Source organism: Lissotriton vulgaris, chromosome 11 (genome assembly GCF_964263255.1).
Source record: "Lissotriton vulgaris chromosome 11, aLisVul1.2, whole genome shotgun sequence".
Classification (NCBI taxonomy): domain Eukaryota; kingdom Metazoa; phylum Chordata; class Amphibia; order Caudata; family Salamandridae; genus Lissotriton; species Lissotriton vulgaris.
The window spans coordinates 1,027,863,813-1,027,884,584 of NC_141699.1; the positions used below are offsets into that span (position 1 = coordinate 1,027,863,813).

A 20,772-nucleotide genomic window follows, 5' to 3' on the forward strand; every position below is an offset into this window, starting at 1 on the left:
GCAGGAACCTTGATAACATATGTAAGCGTTTCACCACCATGGCAGGCGCTTCAGTTCGTGCCACTCACTCCCTGGTGATTCTAGGGAGATATGACCGCCAACTATGGTCGGACATTGCTCCATATCTTGATTACACACCTGATGATAAGAAGCAGGAGGCAAGGAAAATTCTCCTTGAAGGAGAAAGGGCTGCATCTGAAATAAGTGATATATCTATAGACCTAGCCTCCTTGGGTTTTCGTCAACTAGCTGGAGCGACAATCCTCAGACGTCAGGGATGGTTGAAATCTACCACCTTTCACCCTGAAGTCCAAACAAAGATTTTGGACATGCCATTCGATGATGATATGCTTTTTGGTAACCCCTTCCATGCCTATGACGAGCTGAGCTCGTCATGCAGCACAGTGCTCCTGTGCTCATGACGAGCTGAGCTCGTCATGACCACACCCGTTTTCATTGCTGTCCAGCACAGCAGGGGAAACTCTCAAGCAGCGATGTGGGTAAGCATATAGGTGAGGCTCAGCAAGACATCAAAAAAGATACTGACACTGCAAGAGTCCTTGGCACCTTACAATATAGGAAGACTCCTTTTCGGGAATCCAGGGGTAGAGGATCTTATTCCTTTTGTGGTGGCTATCAAAGGTACCAGTCCCAAAGCTATCAGGGAAGATATAACTATCAACAGCAGCAGTCCTACAGAAACCCTCCGGCTGCCGCTTATAGACAGCAGAATAGAAGCTGACAGCCTCAACAAGGCATGGACTCTGCTAGAAAATATTGACGACTTCCTAGCACCTGCAGCAGCTCTGCCACACCATATTTTCAGGATTCTGAACGTCTCCCGACATCTCAAAAATTGGAAAAGATTGACCATAGACAAGTGGGTTTTGTATATTCTCAAATTTGGGCATACCCTGGAATTTGTCGGCGTCCCTCCTCCTCACCCACCTGTAAAGAAACATCCTCCACATCTTGCTCTTCTCAGGAAGGAAGTAAAAACCATGCTCTCGAAAGGAGCGATAGAAAGAGTGCCTCACTCTCAGGTGGGGAAAGGGTTTCATTCCCGCTTTTTTCTAGTAAAAAAGTCATGGGAATGGAGATCTATCCTATATTTAAGGTAGCTGAACAAGTATCTTCAAAAGAAATCCTTTCTCATGGTCATTCTTCAAGAAATCGTTCAGCTTCTGGAACATGCAGATTTCATGACAAGATTGGATCTCCAGGATACATACTTCCACATCCCCATTCACCCCAAACATCGGAAATTCCTTCGTTTCACTGTGGCAGGTGCTCATTATCAATTCAAAGTCCTCCCCTTCAGTTTACGTTCAGTTCTGAGAGTCTTTACGAATTTCTTGGCCTTGGTGGCATATCACCTCAGGTTTCAAGGCAGACAACTTTTCCCTTATCTGGACGACTGGCTAATAAAGGCTGCTTCTTTTCGTCAGGCTTACGAGCAATGTCCACATGCCTTCAACTATTTCAATCCCACAGGCTGTCCCTCAACATCCAAAAATCAATTCTTCATCCTTTTCAAAGGATTCAATTTCTAGGGGCAGTCTTGGATACTATCCAGGACAAGGCATTCTTGTCCAAAGAAAGACAATCACGCCTCATTTCTCTGGCATTTGACCTCTGAAGAAGACGGTTAGTTTCTGTGAGAATAATCAGACTATTCCTAGGAATACTATCCTCAGCATTACTGTTGGTACCTCACACCTGTAAGGATGAGGCCGATCCTGAAGGAACTAGACAGTCTTACTTTTCTTCCTTCTGTGCCGGAGTTCATCCTGACTACAGATGCCTCCTTAGAAGGGTGGTCCCACACCTGCAAGATCTTTGCATAAGAGGAAAGTGGTCCTCTCCGATGGCAAAAATGCATATCCACTTCTGAGAGCTCCAAGCCATTTTCCTGGCGTTGCAGTCTTTTCTCCCAAGGCTTCTAGGGGCAACAGGTCTTATCAGAACCAACAACACCACTTTCATGCATTACTTAAACAAGCAAGGAGGTACCCGTTCACACATTCTATCTCAAAAAGCTCAAAGCATTTGGGAATGGCTGCTTTCTCACAACATCACGATAAAAGGTGGAACATTTCCCGGGAATTCACAATACTCTGGCGGACACTTTGAGCAGGACATAGAAGTCCTGTCACGAATGGGCATTGGATCAATCAGTGGTAGTACACATATTTCCGATGTGGGGCAGACCAAATCTAGATCTCTTTGCCTCCAAGAACAATCGGAAGTACCCATTCTTTGACCGTTGGGAACCGGAGAAGCGCTCGTGGGGGAACGCCTTCATGATGAGATGGACAGGGATTTTTGCTGGCGCATTTCCCCCCTTTCCGTTGGTCCCAAGACTGCTGTGCAAGCTCAAAATGGAACCATGCTGCATGATTCTCATTGCTCCGCAACGGCCGCGTCAGCATTGGTTCACCGAGCTTCTCCTACTGTCCCAACGCAGACCATACCGCCTTCCTGCAGTTCAGACCCTGTTATCTATGAGCAAGGGTCACATTCTTCATCCTCGTCCAGTCCAATTGCATCATCATGCATGGTTTCTGGATTCACAGAATTCGAGGAGATAGCTTTACCTCAAGATCGTAGTGATATTCTTGCAAGGGCAAAAGCTCCTTATACTCTAAAGACTTATGCTTTGAAATGGAAACAATTCTGTTCTTGGTGCAGTGACAAGGATATACACCCTTTATGATTTTCTCCAGATAAAGTTCTGCCTTATCTGCTTTCATTATCTAATTCTGTTTTTTTTCATATCTGTTAAGCTACATTTAGCAACCATCTCGACCTACAGACTCATCCCTTTGCTCTAATCGCTTGATCTAAAGGGGCTTTTCAGAACTTTTCCTTCCATTAGAGCTCCTCCTCCTGAATGGAGGCTTAATCTGGTGTTACAACAGCTCATGAAGCATCCATTTGAGCCTGTTTACAAGGCTGTCCTCACGTACCTCACTTGGAAAACAGCACTTTTAGTGGCACTCACCTCTGCCCGGGGAGCCAGTGAAATTTAGGCTTTGACTATCAAACAACCTTATTTGAAATTTACCAAGTTTTATGTTCTCCTCAGAACTAATCCAACGTATATTCTGAAAATTCCCTCTACATTCCATCTTAATGAGCCTGGAGCTAAGGGCTTCTTTCTTTCCCAATCCGTCTTCCTCTGCTGAAAAGACTTTGCATACCTTGGATGTTAAAAGGTGTCTAAAATTCTATATTTCACGTACTGTGTCCATCAGAAAGTCGGATCAATTGTTTATTTCTTATGGTGGTCAAAAGCCAGTCACAGCTGTTACGACGAAATATACTAATGCAAGGTGGAGTGCATCTACTATCCAATTCTGCAATAGTAAAGCTAGGCATCCTTCATCTGTGAAACCCAAGGCTCACTCCACAAGAGCGGTGTCCTCTTCTACTGCTCTTTTTGCCAGAGTACCTTTGGAGAAGATTTGCTATGCTGCAACCTGGAAAAATGTGCACACCTTTACACAGCATTACTGTCTTGATCTGGCGACAGAAGCTGAATCAACTGTGAGTCAAGCAGTGTTGCAAAACCTTTTCAAATAATGTAAGCCTCTGTAAGGAGTTGATGTGATTACATGTTAACATATACAAGGTGTATTGTTCCTTTTTCTGTCTTGATACTGTGCTTCAGATATATATATATATATATATATATATATATATATATATATATATATATATATATATATATATATATATATATATATATATATATATATATATATATATATATATATATATATATATATATATATATATATATATATATATATATATATATATATATATATATATAAAAGCCAAATCCTGGAAAGAAGAGCACAGTCCTATTACTCGAACTGCATACTGCCACACACCAGGAACGGACCACCACGAAAGGTTGGAATTTTAATAGTGCAGTTTATTTAGCCATTCCACAACATGACGCGTTTCAGCAAGGTTTCCCCTGCCTTGATCACATCATCATATATATATATATATTTTTTTTTTTTTGCCGGAACTGATGTGAACACTTCCCCTGTGAGTGCCGGATTTTCTTTCTTGCGAAACGAGAGATTATCGGAGCGGCAATTTGTGACGTGGAGCGCCACCACGAGAGGCACCCGTCTGTGAGTGACCCGGTTACTTTGGTGCAACGGAGCTGTGATATATATATATATATATATATATATATATATATATATATGAAAATCTGAGGGTTTGCATCTCTGTGGAGTGTTCTAAGAGGGTGCTGCAGCCTGTTTGGCTGTGTTCCAAATGTGTTTCTTTTTACAAAAGGACTGTAATAGGCTAATGTAGTGACTTTACTGTCCATGGTAGCTTATTGTGTAATGTTTTTATGACTATTATGTATATATTTTGTTGTACCACAAGACTCCCACCTCATCGGCGAGGATGATTCTAAGCATGTGAATCTATGAAGGATACCTGTACTGGATAACTAAAGTTACAGGTAAGTAACTCATTTTCTTATCAGTTCAGAGTTCTACCCTTCGGGTTGAAGTCAGCTCCCCGAGTGTTGCTGCTCTAAGGCGCAAGGGAATGTTTGTTTACCCTCACCTCGACGACTGGCTTTTGAAGGGCCCATATTCCCAGTGTGTGATGACTCCCTACTAACGATGTCTAGCCCTTTGCCAACAGCTGGGCCTTCATGTCGATTTCGAGCAATCAGTTCAGCATCCTACTCAAAGGATACACTATCTGGGTGCAACATTAGACTCCGCAATCGTGTTTCGTTTGGAGGCGAGACTATCATCTATCACTCTGAAGTGCAAGAAAATCCTTCGCACTACCTTCCCTTCAGTCTGACAGGTTGCCTCTCTCCTATGGTCGATGGCATCCTGCATCTTTGTCGTCCCCAGCACCAGGCTGAGGATGCGTCTTTTACAGCAGGATCTGGATGACCAGTGGGATCAACGGACTGCTCGATGGGACAACAAGATCCATCTGTCGAGAGCAGCCAGATCATCTATCCCATGGTGGATGCGACAGGAAAACCTCTTGGTGGTAGTTCGCTTCAATTGTCCTCCTCCGACACAATTCTTCATCACAGATGCCTCCCACCAGGGGTGGGGAGCGCATATGGGGTCCCTTCAGACTCAAGGTTGGTGGTCGACCAAAGGACAGTCATACCACATAAAGATGCTGGAGCTGAGGGCTTTTCTACCCTCTGTTCAGACTAGCTCCATACTAGTCCAGATGGACAGTACGACCACCATGTACTATCTAAACGGGGAGGGACTCGTTTGCGTTCTCTGTCCCTGGAGACTCAAGCGCTCTGGCATTGGCTCCTAGCAAGGAAACTGTCGATCACAGCGATATATCTACCAGGAGAGAAAAACTCTCAAGCAGATTCCCTTAGTTGTCACTTCGATGTTCAGCAAGACTGGGTTCTACATGACGAAGTGGTAAAAGGAATTTTTCGATAATGGGGTCTTCTATCTTTTCGCGGACGAGACAAACAAAAAATGCTGCGACTTAGTGTCAAGGTTCTAATGGCCAGGGTCGAGAGGGAATGCACTTTTAATCAACTGGTCAGGAGGCTTTGTTTACGCTTTTCCCCCTCTCCCTCTCACCCTGAAGGTCATAACCAAGCTCTCCCACTCCAAGGCGGGAATGATTTTGATCACTCCAGACTGGCCACGACAGTGGTGGTACCCTGACATCCTCACTCTCTGAATGTCCAGACAAGAGGCTGCCATGCAGACCGGACCGGCTGTCCAAGATGAACTGGAATATTCATCACCACAACCTTCCCTCTTGGCAGCATGGCTCCTGACGTCCTCCGGTATGGATATTTAGGACTTCCTCAGGACTACATGGGCACTTTGAAAGAAGCGAGAAGGCCTTTTACAAGATACTCATGCATTTAAATGGAAGCGTTTCTATTTGTGGTGTGTACAGAATGGCTTCCAGCCTACCAAGGGGCAAGATGAGGTGATTTTTCCTTATCTCCTCCACTTAGCCAGGTCAGGCCTAAAATTCTCTTCCATAAAGGTACACCTGGTGGCCTTCTCAAACTTCTTTATTTCAATTGCAAGTGGTAAAGGATTTCTTGGGGGGTTTAAAGACGGTTTACCCTCCTATCCGAACTCCTTTACCTCCCTGGGAGCTAAATCTGGTTCTGTCCAAACTCATGGCTCCCCTTTTGAGCCTCCCACAAAGCATCTCTCCAACACCTTACATGGCAGGCCGCTTTGTTTGAGCAATCGCTTCTGCCCGCAGGGTGAGTGAGATACAAGTGCTCTGTTCTAAGGAACCGTACATGGTTTTTCCCCACAACAGAGTCATTCTGAGGACCCACCCTTACTTTCATCCGAAGGTGGTGTCGGATTTCCACGTTAACCAATCCATCTCGCTGCCTACCTTTTTTCGTAATCCCTCTTCACCAGCTGAGAAGTCGCTTCATTTTCTAGAACTGAAAAGGGTTTTGAAATTCTACTTGGACAAGTCCAAAGCTATTAGGAAATCTGATCAACTGTTTGTAAATTATGGTACCATCAGAACAGGTTTCCCAGCCAATAATCGTTCCATCTCCAGGTGGATAGTTTCATGTATCAAGCTGTCTTATCAGTTGGCACAGAAACCCCTTGGTTCTACTCCCAAGGCTCATTCCACTAGAGGGAAGGCAGCTACAGTAGCTTTTCTGAACAATGTACTGATTGCTGAGATCTGCAAGCACCCACTTGCAAATCGATACATACATTTACAAGGCACTATTGTTTTGACTCGGATACCAGAGGAGACACTCAAGTAGGCCAAGCCTCCTTGATAAATTTGTTTCAATGCTAAATCGGCTATGATAGTTTGGTTGATTCGCCACTGATTTGTCTGCCGGCGGAGGATCGATCTGCTATTCGATTCATTGCTTATGACTATTGATGTGGATCCCCTGGAAGAGAAGGATAAGTTACTTACCTGTAATCCTAGTTCTCTTCCATGGGTATCCTCGTCAAAGTCATTTGTAACCCACCGGCCTCCCCAGAAAAATTTGATTTCTTTAAACAATATCTTTGTGCCCTGACCTTCGGGTCTCCGCAAAGAACAACTGACCTAACTGTCACCCCTAAGGCATGATGGAAAGCTAGGGGTCATGGCTGCATTATAGGCACAGTGTCAGTTTTTATATTTACAATTGCTTTAATTTTCTATGCTAGTGATTTTCAATGCAGCCTATAGGCAAATGACTGCTGTTTTGCAGATGGAGTTTTTTGGATTCTACTCATTAAAGAGCTTTCAAGTGATACTTTTCCTCCTGTTGTCTATATTCTATATTATATGGTTGCAAAAACAGTGGTTGTCAGTACATTGATTAGCCTTTTTGTCTTATTGGAGGCTGCAATGATGTGTGAAAAAAAAATATGTATATATGTGTATATATGTATATGTATATATATATATATATATATATATATATATATATATATATATATATATATATAGCTGTATATATATGTTTTCATTTATCATTTTTTATAGTTTTACGGGGTCCCCACGCATGGGTGGGAATATTCAATGCTTATGACTTTGATGAGGATACCCATGGAAGAGAACTAGGATTACAGATAAGTAACTTATTCTTCACTCACTGGTGAGTTTAGGCATTCGGTAACTTGTCATACATATTCTATGATGTCACTCATCCTTGCTATCATGAATCAATTTTCCGCCCCACTGGCTTATTCTTCTAGTGACCCATTCACACATCCACAATAAAATACATAAACTCAAAAAGCATAGGCAAGGTACTTAGGCTAAAAGTAGAAAAAAGAACACTGCTACTGCCTAAACAAGGCAGATATATGCTTGCAATAAAAAAGAAATACAAATTTATATGTAAGTGGACAGCCATCTTGCAATAATATTTTGCTCAATTTATACAGTGTAGTAATAGTCCATCCTAAACGGAATATTGTCTTTAATGTTAACATACTTTTCACAGTAAATAAGCCACGCCTACTGTTAGAAATGGCATGTCTGGTTGGCTTGGGTATGCACCTAAGCCAGGCAGAACTCACCACTCTAGTCAGGGCAAGTAAGTTACACACCATGAATCTATAATATATTGTACACATCACATAGACCAAAAATGTAACCAATTACCAAAACTGTGCATATGACGCAAACCCTCAACTAGTACTCATAATCCTGACAGTGCAAGAATAGAAACAACATACATAATACATCAGAGCATGCATGACATGCAGCAGATTATTTAGAAGAAAAACATATAAATCATAAGTACATGCATCACCACATATCGTCATGAAATCATAGGGCACAGCATACTTGTGCTCCCATTCTGGGTTATATGGTAATAAGGCATGAAAACATGGGGTACAGAAATGTCGGTCCACCCACTACCAGCAATACAGTAATTAAAGCACAAGTAAAGGTCTCAGAGGCATCTGCATGCCTATTACGCGTGCTACGGTAATTTGTAAGCTCTCTGTCGAATGCCGGATCACAACATCAACTATATCTACCCAGGTGGTAGTGCAACCTTAACCTCCACAGACACAGCAGTCATATCGCCTACAGGATTAGAGGCATTGCAGAAGCATTACATGACCAACTATATCCATTGTAGCAGCAAACATTCTCTTCCAGGGGATCCTCGTCAATAGTCACAAGCATTAGAATATTCCCGCCCATGCGCGGGACCCCGGAAACATTATATTATATGTGCCCCACATATATATATCCATATATATATATATATATATATATATATATATATATATATATATATATATATATATATATATATATAAAATAAGCAATTGCCGCCTAATAAACACCAGAGCTGAATTATGCTGTAAAGATGTTCCATAAACCATGAACAAACATGCATTATAAACGTGAGAGACAACAACAGCTTTGTTTTAGAACTGTTTTAATGCTCAGAAAGCAGTGGAAATTCTCATGAAACACTGAAAGCATAGGAAGCTCCCAGGCTGCATTGCAAAACTACAGTCTAAAAAGACTGAAAAGCTAACCTGCATCAACATGCAGTAAACTGACACTGTGCCTTTAAGGCACCCATGACCCCCAGCTGCCGATCATGCCTCAGGGGTGACAGTTAGGTCAGTTGTTCTTTCCGGCTCCTTCAGGAAGGACCCTGGTAACTCAGCTCCACTCTTTTCTGGCTTTGTGTCAGAAAATTCCTTCATTATTCTGATTTTTTTTACTTACTTTGACATTTTTCATCAAGTCAAGTAAGTATCTGTCTTTATTGGCAGTTTTTTTGAGGCATTTTCTCTCAAAATGCCCTCATTCTTTGATAACTGCCCTTCTTGTGGCAACAAGAAGGCTAAAACAGACAGTCATGATGTCTGTATACTTTGTTTGCCTGAGCATCATGACCCAAAGACCTGTCCTCACTGAGAGCGCCGGTCAGAAAGAACTCTTAAGGACAGGGAGAGGAATCGCATTTATGGCCTGGTCCAAAGGTCATCCAAAGGAAGATCTCCGGTGAAGAAGGGCTCTAAGAGGGCTAGAGCACCTTCAAGGGACAAGTCTTCACGTCCTTCAGCTTCAGCGTCGGGCTCGGCGCTGAAGAAACAACTACCGGTGGGTCATTTAGCGAAAAAACGACCGTCGAAAGAAGATCAGGTTCATCGCCGACGTCGTGGAATCCAGCTCCGTCGTCGAAATCCCCTCCGCCGTCGTCAACCAGGCGACGATCGGCGTCGAGGGAGGTCACTCCTCCGCCGTTGTCAACTAGGCGACGATCGGCGTCGAGGACCATCACCCCTCCGCCATCGTCAACTCAGCGACGATCGGCGTTGAGGACAAAGACCCCTCCGCCGTCGTCAACCCGGTGACGATCGGCGTCGAGGGGCGTTACACCTCTGCCGTCGTCATCCAGACGACGATCAGCGTCGAGAAGTGTGACCCCTCCGCTGTCGTCAACAAGGCGACGATCGGTGTCGAGGCCCAAGATCCCTCCGCCGTCAACAACCAGACGTCGATCGGCATCGAGGAGACGATCTTCGTCGGCGTCTCATCGGCGCTCGGCGTCGAGGGTGGCCAATACCCCTTCGCCGTCATCGCATAGACATTCGACGTTGAGAGAGGAAGCTCCGTCGTCGGCTGGTCATCGCCGTTCGAAGTCGAGGGACCGTCATTCCTCACATTGCTCGCCGTCGAGACATTCGACTCCGATATTACTTGCTCCGTCGACGCCCCAGAGGTTTCCGACGTTGAGAGAAGAGGTTCCATCGTCGGCAGTGCAACGCTGTTTGATGCCGAAAAACCAGCGTTCGTCGACGTCGATGCATTCGACGTCAGAACACCCGACGTCGAGGCCACATGAAAGGGCTGATTCGACGGCAAGGGACTCTGTGATTATGGTGGCAGAATCAGCTTCGCGCCACTCCTCTTCATCTTCTGGCTCCTCAAAATCACCCTCAAGGTCCAGAAGTCCGGTCAGTAAAACACCTTTACGATGGATAGATCCTTCTTCGGAGGGGATGACGTTGTCCCCAAGATGGTATCAACCTTTGGATCGTTGGCGAGACTCAAGGGCTGCCAAGCGGATGCGAGAGTACGCTAGTCCCGAACACAGGTCTCCACTTCAAAGACTGGTGGCGGAAGTGAACAGACGCAGCCTTCCCAGGCGCCAAGTTGAAAGATCGCCTGTGAGGAGGCCATCCAGGTCTCGTTCTCCCAGAAGGGAAGAGCCGGCCAGATCTCGTTCTCCCAGAAGGGAAGATCCAGCCAGATCTCGCTCTCCAAGAAGAGAAGATCGTCCAAGAAGATCGCGTGAAAGGAGGCATGGCTCTCATCACAGGAGTCGAAGAACTCCATTGTCGTCTTCCTCCTCAACCCGATCTTCCAGGAGAAATTATTCTCCCACACTGACAGATAGTCCTATCTCCAGAGTTTCTCCAGTGGACGACATCAACACGTATCTAGATGTCTTGCAGAGAGGGGCTAAGAAACTGAACATTTAAATGTCTGTCCCCCAAGTGGCAACGACAGTGATTTTTGAAACGTTGCATCAAAAGTCTGTTTCACATTCATTACTACCCTTGGTTCCGGTATTATGGATCCTGTTAATGGCGTTTTTCTAACTCCAGCGACTATTAAGGCGGTGCCGGCTCGCATACAGAAAAAATACAAGCCAGCTGACTCCGACCCAGTCTTTGTGAAGGCTGACCCTCCAGCAGAATCTGTGATTGTAGCGGCGGCTCCTAGGACACATGCAGTGTCTGCCTCTTCCTCAGTGCCACCAGACAAAGACAGCAAATCACAGGACTCGTGGGGTCGAAAAGTATGCAATTCTGCCTCTTCTTCTCTAAAGAGCTCCAGTGCGGCCGCTCTATTAGGTAGATATGATAGAGCCCTATGGGATTCCATGGATCGTTTCAAGTCCAAACTACCAAAAGAGGACCAGAAGGACTTTGAGGAAACGCTGACAGAAGGCTGCCTAGTGTCTAATCAAATAATTAGCACAGCGGCGGACGGCGCAATGCTGGCGGCTCACTCTTATTCTCATGGAGTTTGTGCCAGGAGGTCTTCTTGGCTGCGCCTCACAGGCCTCAAGCCTGATGCACAACAACGCATCTCAAACCTTCCTTTTTCTGGTTCTTCTCTCTTCGGGGAACACGCGGACGAGGAGATGAGCCAAATGAAGACCGAGCTGGACACTGTGAAAGTGGTCGGTCTAGAGAAGAAGAAGGAGTTCAAGCGCCGCTTTAAAACCAACAAGGGCAAAGGGGCTCAACAGAGGGTTCAAACCCCTCAGTGGTCCCAAAACAAGAGTCAAGGCAAGTCCCAATTTCGAGGAGGCAAATCGGGCAGAAGTAGAGGAGGTCACCAGCAGTCCTCTAACATGGCGAGGGGAGGAAAAGCCTGAGCAGTGGCTTCCTCTGGCGCAGTTGCCCACTCCAGTGGGAGGAAGTGCTTCGCAACGTCTGGCAGAGTGGGTCAGCATCACAAAAGATCGTTGGGTGCTGAATATACTGCGCAATGGATACACGCTACGTTTCCGTGCGCTCCCAAAGAACATTCCTCTGAAGAAATCTCTTCCCCACCAGTTGAAACTGCTCCGGAGAGAGGTGAAAATTCTTCTGCAAAAAAGAGCCATAGAAGAAGTACCTCCCTCTCAAAGGGGAAAAGGAGTCTACTCCAGATATTTTCTTGTTCCCAAAAGAGATCAGGAGGACAAGTTCAGACCCATCCTAGACCTTCGTCTTCTAAACAAGGTCATAGTCAAAGAAAAGTTCTGCATGCTAGCTCTTCACCAAATATGTCCACATCTGCAAGTCGGGGATTGGATGTGGATCTGCAAGATGCATACTTTCACATCCCGATTGCACTGCGTCACCGAAAGTACTGGAGGTTTGTGATTGGCAACAAGCATTACCAGTACAAAGTGCTGCCCTTCGGGCTCAAGTCCGCACCACGAGTCTTCACCAAATGCTTGGCAGTGATGGCGGCTTTCCTTCACAAAAGGGGACTTTTCATCTATCCGTACCTGGACGACTGGCTCATAAAAGGTCCATCTCCTGTGCAAGTAGCAAACGATTTCCAGCTTTGCCTGCGCCAGTTGCACAAACTCGAGCACCACGTCAACTTGGAGAAGTCAGTCCAGCGGCCAACACAGTCCATCCACTACCTAGGCTCTGTTCTGGACACAAAATTGGGAAAAGCGTTTTCTTCGGAGGAGAGACTTTTTTCTATGCGGCAGAAATACAGAGTTCTGCTCGAGTCGAGAAACCTAACAGTCCGACAGGTTGCTTCCCTGCTAGGTTCCATGGCGTCCTGCATCTTTCTCATACGGAACGCCAGGTTGAGAATGCGTCCTTTACAGCAGGCTCTGGAAGACCAATGGGACCAAGCGACAGGGCGTTGGGAGGATCGGATCAGTCTGCCCCAAGCAGCGAAGTCTTCCATCAAATGGTGGACTCGACCGCAGAATGTTCTGGTGGGAGTGCTTTTTCACCAACCTCTCCCAACGCAGTCAATAGTGACAGACGCTTCTCTACAAGGCTGGGGGGGGCACACATGGGGTGCCTTCAGATTCAAGGTCGGTGTTCGGCGCAGGAGTAGACCTATCATATCAATATGCTGGAGCTCCGAGAGGTGCATCTTGCGCTCAAAGCTTTTCTTCCAGCGACCAAGACCAATCAGTCCTGGTTCTGACAGACAATACAACCACCATGTTCTATCTGAACAAAAATGGAGGCACACGGTCACGCCCTCTCTCCCTGGAATCACAGGCGATCTGGCACTAGCTTCTCGCTCGAAATCTCACAGTGGTAGCAGTGCACCTTCCAGGCGAGTTAAACGTCAAGGCAGACGCACTCAGGAGGCACTTCGAAGATCAGCCAGACTGGGTGCTAAACTACAAGGTGGTAGACAAGCTTTTTCGTTGTTGGGGTCGTCCGACTATAGACTTGTTTGCAGACGACTAAAACAAAAAATGCCACGCCTTCGCATCCAGATTCCACCGGCCAGGGACGCTGGGGAATGCTCTCTTGATGGATTGGTCAGAGGCATTTGCTTACGCATTTCCTCCCCTATCGCTGATCCAAAAAAGGTTTCCAAGCTCCTCAGGTCGAACATGGAGATGATTCTCATAGCTCCGGACTGGCCACGGCAGTGGTGGTACCCGGACCTTCTTCATCTGTCTGCGTGTCCACACAAACGGCTACCTTGCAGGCCAGACTTGTTGAGCAAGATGAACGGGAGGATTCTGCATCCCAACCTTCCGTCACTGAACCTGACAGCATGGCTCCTGAAGTCCTGCAGTACGGACATCTGAACCTGCCTCCTGAATGTATGCACATTTTAAAAGAAGCTAAGAGGCCTTCCACAAGAGCGTCTTATGCGTTCAAGTGGAAGAGGTTTTATATGTGGTGCAGGGACCGTCATCTTGACCCTACTACGGGGCAGGAGGAGGTTGTTCTACCATACTTCATTTCCTTAGCAACATCTGGGTTGAAGTATGCTTCCATTAGAGTACATCTGTCAGCCATTGTAGCGTATAGGAAATCACCAAGCCAACTTTCTTTCTTTCAAGTTCCAGTGGTCAAGGATTTCCTTCAGGGGTTGAAGAAAGTCTATCCCCCTGTGCGGAATCCTTCTCCTCCTTGGGAGTTGAACCTGGTTCTATCCAAGTTGATGGGGCCTCCTTTTGAGCCCATCCACAAGGCCTCGTTACATTACCTCTCTTGGAAGGTTGCATTCTTGGTGGCCATTACATCAGCGCGAAGAGTAAGTGAGATACAAGCGCTGTGTACAAAAGAACCCTACACTGTTTTCCACCACAACAGAGTAGTCTTAAGAGCACATCCATCCTTTTTACCTAAAGTGGTCTCTGATTTTCATATTAATCAGTCCATTTCTCTTCCATCTTTTTTTCCAAACCCTACGACCCCGGCTGAGCGGTCTCTGCACTCTTTAGATCTTAAGAGAGTGATTAAGTTTTATTTGGAAAATACCAAAAGTATTAGGAAGAGAGATCAGCTCTTTGTCAACTATGGTTCAATGAGAACAGGCTTACCAGCTGCCAAGAGATCCATCTCCAGATGGATTGTTTCCTGTATTAAGTTGGCTTATCAGCTGGCAAGCCATTACTGTTGTCACCTAAAGCACACTCTACTAGTTGGAAAGCGGCCACAGTAGCTTTCTTACACGATGTCCCTATGTCTGAGATTTGCAAGGCTGCAACCTGGAGATCAGTTCATACCTTTACAAGGCATTACTGTCTTGAATCTGATTCCAGGGCTGATACTCAAGTAGGACAAGCCTCTTTGAGGAATCTATTTGGGTAGCCTGCGGCCTGTACAAGCTTAGCTTTTTCTAGGCTTAGTATTGATATTACTGTTTATTATTACTCCTTTGTCTGCAGGGAGATGAGGTGAGGCTCGCTATTCTATTCTAATGCTTATGACTATTGATGAGGATACCCTGGAAGAGAAGGATTAGTTACTTACCTGTAATCCTAGTTCTCTTCCAAGGGTATCCTCAACAAAGTCATAAGCAACCCTCCCGCCTCCCCGGGCAAAGATTATTTTAAGTTGGAGATATGGTTAACCTAAATGTGTCATGGTTTTTTCAGTCTCCGCAAAGAACAACTGATCTAACTGTCACCCCTGAGGCATGATGGGAAGCTGGGGGTCATGGGTGCCTTAAAGGCACAGTGTCGGTTTACTGCACGTTGATGCAGGTTAGCTTTTGAGTCTTTTTAGACTGTAGTTTTGTAATGCAGCCAGGGAGCTTCCTATGCTTTCAGTGTTTCATGAGAATTTACACTGCTTTCTGAGCATTAAAACAGTTCTAAAACAAAGCTGTTGTTATCGCTCATGTATATAATGCATGTTTGTTCATGGTTTATGGAAATTCTTTACAGCATAATTCAGCTCTGGTGTTTATTAGGCTGCAATTGCTTATTTTTTATATATATATGTATATATATGGATATATATATGTGGGGCACATATAATATAATGTTTCCGGTGTCCCGCGCATGGGCGGGAATATTCTAATGCTTATGACTATTGATGAGGATACCCCTGGAAGAGAACTAGGATTACAGGTAAGTAACTAATCCTTCGTCCCCAGAAGGAATGTGTGGCCCAGAGCACCTGTTCTTCTGTTAGACTCCTTACCGCAATTCCAGGCAGACCAGGGAGCTCCATGAGGCTTCTCCCGCAAGTCCCAGTGGAGGAAAACAAACTGCCCTTCCAAACGGCGAGGAGCGCAGGACAGCAATATGTGGACCGCTTGGGTCCGGTCATCAGAACAGGCAAAGCACATTTACACTAAGCTTTGAGGAGCACAGCAAAATCCCAAGACTGCTCGGGTGCCAAAATGTGAAGTGTCCCCAAGCTGCTGCGGGGGGAGCCACCTGAATTCTCTGAGACCACTTGGGCCTGAGGGCTCTTCGACAGTGCGCACAGTACTCACAAGTCTCTGACACGGTGGGCGGGTTGCTATCTTGGAGCCCGTGCTGCTGAGTGCTCGTAACTCCTTGGCAGGTGGGGAATCACAGGCTGGCTCCTGGGGCCCGGAAGCAATACAGAGGGGGGTTTGAAGTGCTGGATGCAGCATGGAGCGCAAGCCTTTCAAGCACTCATCGCAAGTAGCAGGATGGTCAGAGCGCCCCAAGCTGGTTTTAGGGAAAGCCCATATTTGGAAAACAGAAAGGCACAAGGCAAGCTGGTTGTAGGTAGGGTGCTCTAGAGAAAAGAGTGAGGTACCACGCCTAATTCCTACTGCTGAAACAGACATGCTCTTGTCACAAGAAGCATGCCGAGATCGTACACAGGGTTCTTGATGACCTGGAGACCACTGTAAGAACTGGAAGCAGGCCCTTGGAGTCACTGTGGTAAAGTCCTAGGGTCCTCTTTTGCAGGGCAGAGGTTAGCAGGTAGCAGGACAGCACACCAAAGCTGGGCAGCAGTTCCTGGGAACATTCACTCACAGCAGACTGACAATCCTCCTAGCGCAGCAGCATTTACTCCAGCATTGTTTTCTGGCAGGTCCTGTAGTGTACTAAAATGTGGGGTCATAGCCCTTATACTTATGCTCAAAATGGCTTTGATGTGGAGGTCACTTCAAAGGAATTTTAGAAGTGCACGACACCCCCATTCAATCCCAGCCCTTCCTCCAGAAACACTAGAGGGGGTGGTTGGAGAGCACTGTGAGAGGGCAGGCACAGCCGTAGTTAGGTGTCAGTGACCACTACTCCCACCGCTCTAGCTCGGGAAGATCCATTAGCCTTTTGATATGCCTTCAGGATTTGCGGGCGTCACACTTCAGCTCCCTTTGTGTGACTGTGGGGACTGAATGCACAAACAGCCCTGTCAGTCTAAATTAGACGTTCATTGGAGTCAGATTGCAAAGCACAAAGAGTCATAAGCACATGGAAATGGCCACTTTCTATAAGTGGCATTTCAAAAATAGTGCTGGAAAATCCACCTTCCCAAAAAGTAGGATTTATCACCACTATTCCAAACATGGTAACACTACTCCTTTCAGATTAGAAATGACCACTGAAAACTGAAAACAATATCAGGGAATTCCCAATGCAAACCTATGAGAGGAGCAGGTTTCACAGAAGTGAGAAACCAAATAGGCTGTCACTACAGGACATGCCACACAATGATGGAACATGTCCTACCTTTTATCTACACAACATCCTGTCCATAGGGCTACCTAGAGCCTACCTTAAGGGTGACCTGTATGTAGAAAAAGGGAGTTTCAGGCTTGGCTAGTAACTTTAAATGGCAAGACAATGTGGAAGTAAACTGTGCACGCAGACCCTACAGTGGCAGCGACCTGAGACAGGTTTGAAAGGCTACTTCAGTGGGTGGTGCAAGCAGTGCTGCAGGCCCACTAGTAGCATTTAACTTGCAGACCCTGGGTACATTGGGTACCATTGTACAAGGGACTTGCATATAAATTAAATATGCCAACCAGGGGTAAACCAATCATACCATGTTTAAAGAAGAGAGCATATACACTTTAGCACTGATTAGCAGTGGCAGAGTGCCCAGAGTCCTAAAGCCAACAAAAAGGAGGAAGAAGGCAAAATGTTTGGGATAACCTTGCAACAAGGGCCAGGTCCAACACCTACTATTTCATAACGTTATGTAATAAAGAGATCAAACCTATGGCATCTGACAATGTTTCTCAATGAACCAATGAGGACTATAGCTTTAATTGTTGGCTTGTCACCGTGACCAACTCATTCCCACTGCATAAGCCTGGCCAAAAGGCAACCATCAGGCATACCATCACAAGCTCACAAATATATAAAATGACAGTTGGCAACACAACATAAAGCTCTAACAAGGATTATCACAGTGAAGTCTTCTAGTCTTTGTGTTAGAGGGAATTACCCAACACCAAACCACCTGCCTAATATGGTAATCTGTGAGATTCCAAGCAATGAAACTGCCGTCAACCAGAATTAATTAGCCCAGTCATAATAAACAGATAAGCATTGATTATTGGCTTGCCACCATAACCAAAGGTGTCCTGTGTAGAGCATAGGATTTCCCTCAAGGCAAACGTGCAATGGAAACATTCTTTTTCTGCAGAAGCGCAAACCTTCTTCTCAATCAAAATCTTGTAAGAGAGGAAGATTAACGTATGGGCTGAACTTTAACCCCACCTTTTAGCGTCAGGACTGCTCTTATTTCTAGTGATCACATGAGGTAAAATGTTTTTGCTTCATTGACATTTAAATTCTTGGTGTGGACTTATAACTGCACACACTTCTGGGGCTGGGGAATATGTTGAGATTAACAATATTTTTGTTATATGTACCTTTAAAAGTAGCTGATACTTCGTTATCCTCTGGACTGGCTTTAGAAGATATGCATCAAGAGAAAGCTTGTGATCCAGTTTTCGTTGACAGTCCTTTGGTGAGTGAGAATTGAAAGAAAAATATAACATTTTCTTAATAAAAGACCAGCATGTGTTTCCATTTTTAAATGCAGAGCTGAAAATTAAATACGCTTGTGTGGGGTACACTGAGATACAGTAACTCAGTTTGTGACTTAAAGAACTTCACCTAAAACACACATTTCTTTATACCTAGTAAATGTCAATTGCTAGAACTGCACATTTTAATTTCTCTGTAACCACCACACTTGTATTCCGATTGTATATTTTGATTAAGTATATGCAAACTATGCTTTTAAAGTTTCAAGTTGTATTTGTCACCAGACTCAGATGTACTTTCCATGGACACATAAGTAATTTTATTTCATCAACACACAAGTACGCGTAACATTCACGGTTTTTAATTTTTTTTTCTCTACCATCATATAGGTGTCCGCTCGGTTTGGGGATAGAAATTCCGGTTGGAGATGGAGTGTTCACACTTATTCACTAGTTCTGTTTAGTCGATTTTGTGTTCTGACTTCAGTGCAAAGCCCCAGGCAATGCAATATATATCAAAACGTGTTCATCAGCAACCCACAGAGACTGTGATTCTCTTGTGTAGATTCAGTTTGACCTGCTTTTTACCACCGACTACTAGCTAGACTTTCTTACAAAGCTGTTTACTGCTGTCTGGCATGAAACTGATTTGATACTTGGGGCGGGAGGTTTAGAGCGGATCAGACCTCTCTGCAGATCTTTTTAAATGACATAAAATTATTCTTAGCAATTTTCTCCTGTTCTTCCAGTTCTCTTGTATCCTACCATTCTTTGAATGGATCTTGAGCTGGTGTTCTTGTTGTGAATTGATGTAAATAGTCAAGTCAAGTCATAAAATTTGTATAGCGCACTACATACCCAAAGGGTTTCAAGGCGCTTAGGAAGGGGAGGAGGATTATTTGTCAAATATCCACGTTTTAAGCTGCTTTCTGAACGCTAGGTGGTTCTGGGTAAGGGCGAAGGTAAGCGGGGAGTGAGTTCCATGTTTTAGCAGCCAGGTATGAAAAGGATCTGCCTCCCATGGTGGTCTTGTTGATGCGAGGTACAGTGGCGAAGGCTTGGCTGGAAGAGCGAAGTTGGCGGGAGGGGGTGTAGAAGGACAGTCGAGAGTTGAGGCAATCTGGTCCGATGTCGTAGAGTGATTTGTGTGCGTGGGTAAGCAGTCGGAAAGTGATCCTCTTATTGACGGGTAGCCAGTGGAGGTCTTTAAGGTGACCAGAGATGTGTTCGTTGCGTGGGATGTCTAATATGAGCCTGGCTGAGGCGTTTTGGATTCGTTGTAGTTTCTTCTGGAGTTTAGCGGTGGTACCTGCGTAGAGGGTGTTTCCGTAGTCCAGTCGGCTCGTGACTAGAGCGTGGGTGACTGTTTTCCTTGTTTCGGAGGGGATCCAGCGAAATGTTTTTCTGAGCATGCGAAGAATGTTAAAGCAGGAAGAGGATACGGCGCTGACTTGTCTGTTCATTGAGAGTGAAGAATCCAGGATGACGCCAAGGTTCCGTGCGTGGTCTGTCGGGATGGGTGCTTTTCCGAGGGCTTCCGGCCACCAGGAGTCGTCCCATGCAGAGGGGGATGTACCTAAGAAGAGGACTTCTGTTTTGTCTGAGTTCAGTTTCAGACGGCTTTGTTTCATCCATTCGGCATCCTATTATGTAAAAGCAAAAGTGATCACTTATAAACCTTGTTCTCCCGTATTAAATCACTCATTGATTTACATTTCACCAGTATTAGGGGTGTCTTTCATAGATTCACAAGCTTAAATAATTCCCCGTCGTCGAAGTGGGAGTCCCACGGTACATAAAATAGTAGAATAGTAGTAAGCAAACATATATACATAAAGTACATATATATATATATATTTATATATATATTTCTCTTCCAGGGGATCCTCATCAATAGTCATAAGCATTAGAATATTCCCGCCCATGCGCGGGACCCCGGAAACACTATATTATATGTGCCCCACATATATATACACACATATATATATATATAAACCTATATATATAAAAACATGCAATAGCAGCCAAATACCATCAGAGCTGAAATATGCTGTGAAGAATTTCCACCATACATGAATAATAAACATGAGAAACAACACCAAAGATTTTTTAGAAACTGTTATAATGCTCAGAAAGCAGTAGAAATTCTCATAACTCACTGGAAGCATAGAAAGCTCCCTGGCTGCATTGCAAACACACAGTCTAAAAAGACTGAAAAGCTAACCTGTAGCTGCATAGCAATAAACTGACACCGTGCCTTTAAGGCAACCCTGACCCCCAGTATCCCATCATGCCTCAGGGGTGACAGTTAGGTCAGTTGTTCTT

General features: G+C 45.1%; 1 protein-coding gene across 1 annotated transcript in view; it reads right to left on the minus strand.

Moving 5' to 3' along the window:
• LOC147683962 (guanine nucleotide exchange factor DBS-like) overlaps positions 1 to 20,772 on the minus strand; it is a 1,615,891-nt gene that overhangs the window by 301,120 nt on the left and 1,293,999 nt on the right. Inside the window, exon 20 of the mRNA XM_086942584.1 lies at positions 18,331 to 18,423. Within this exon, the coding sequence (XP_086798710.1) occupies positions 18,331 to 18,423 (93 nt within the window). The remainder of the gene's footprint in view (positions 1 to 18,330; positions 18,424 to 20,772) is intronic.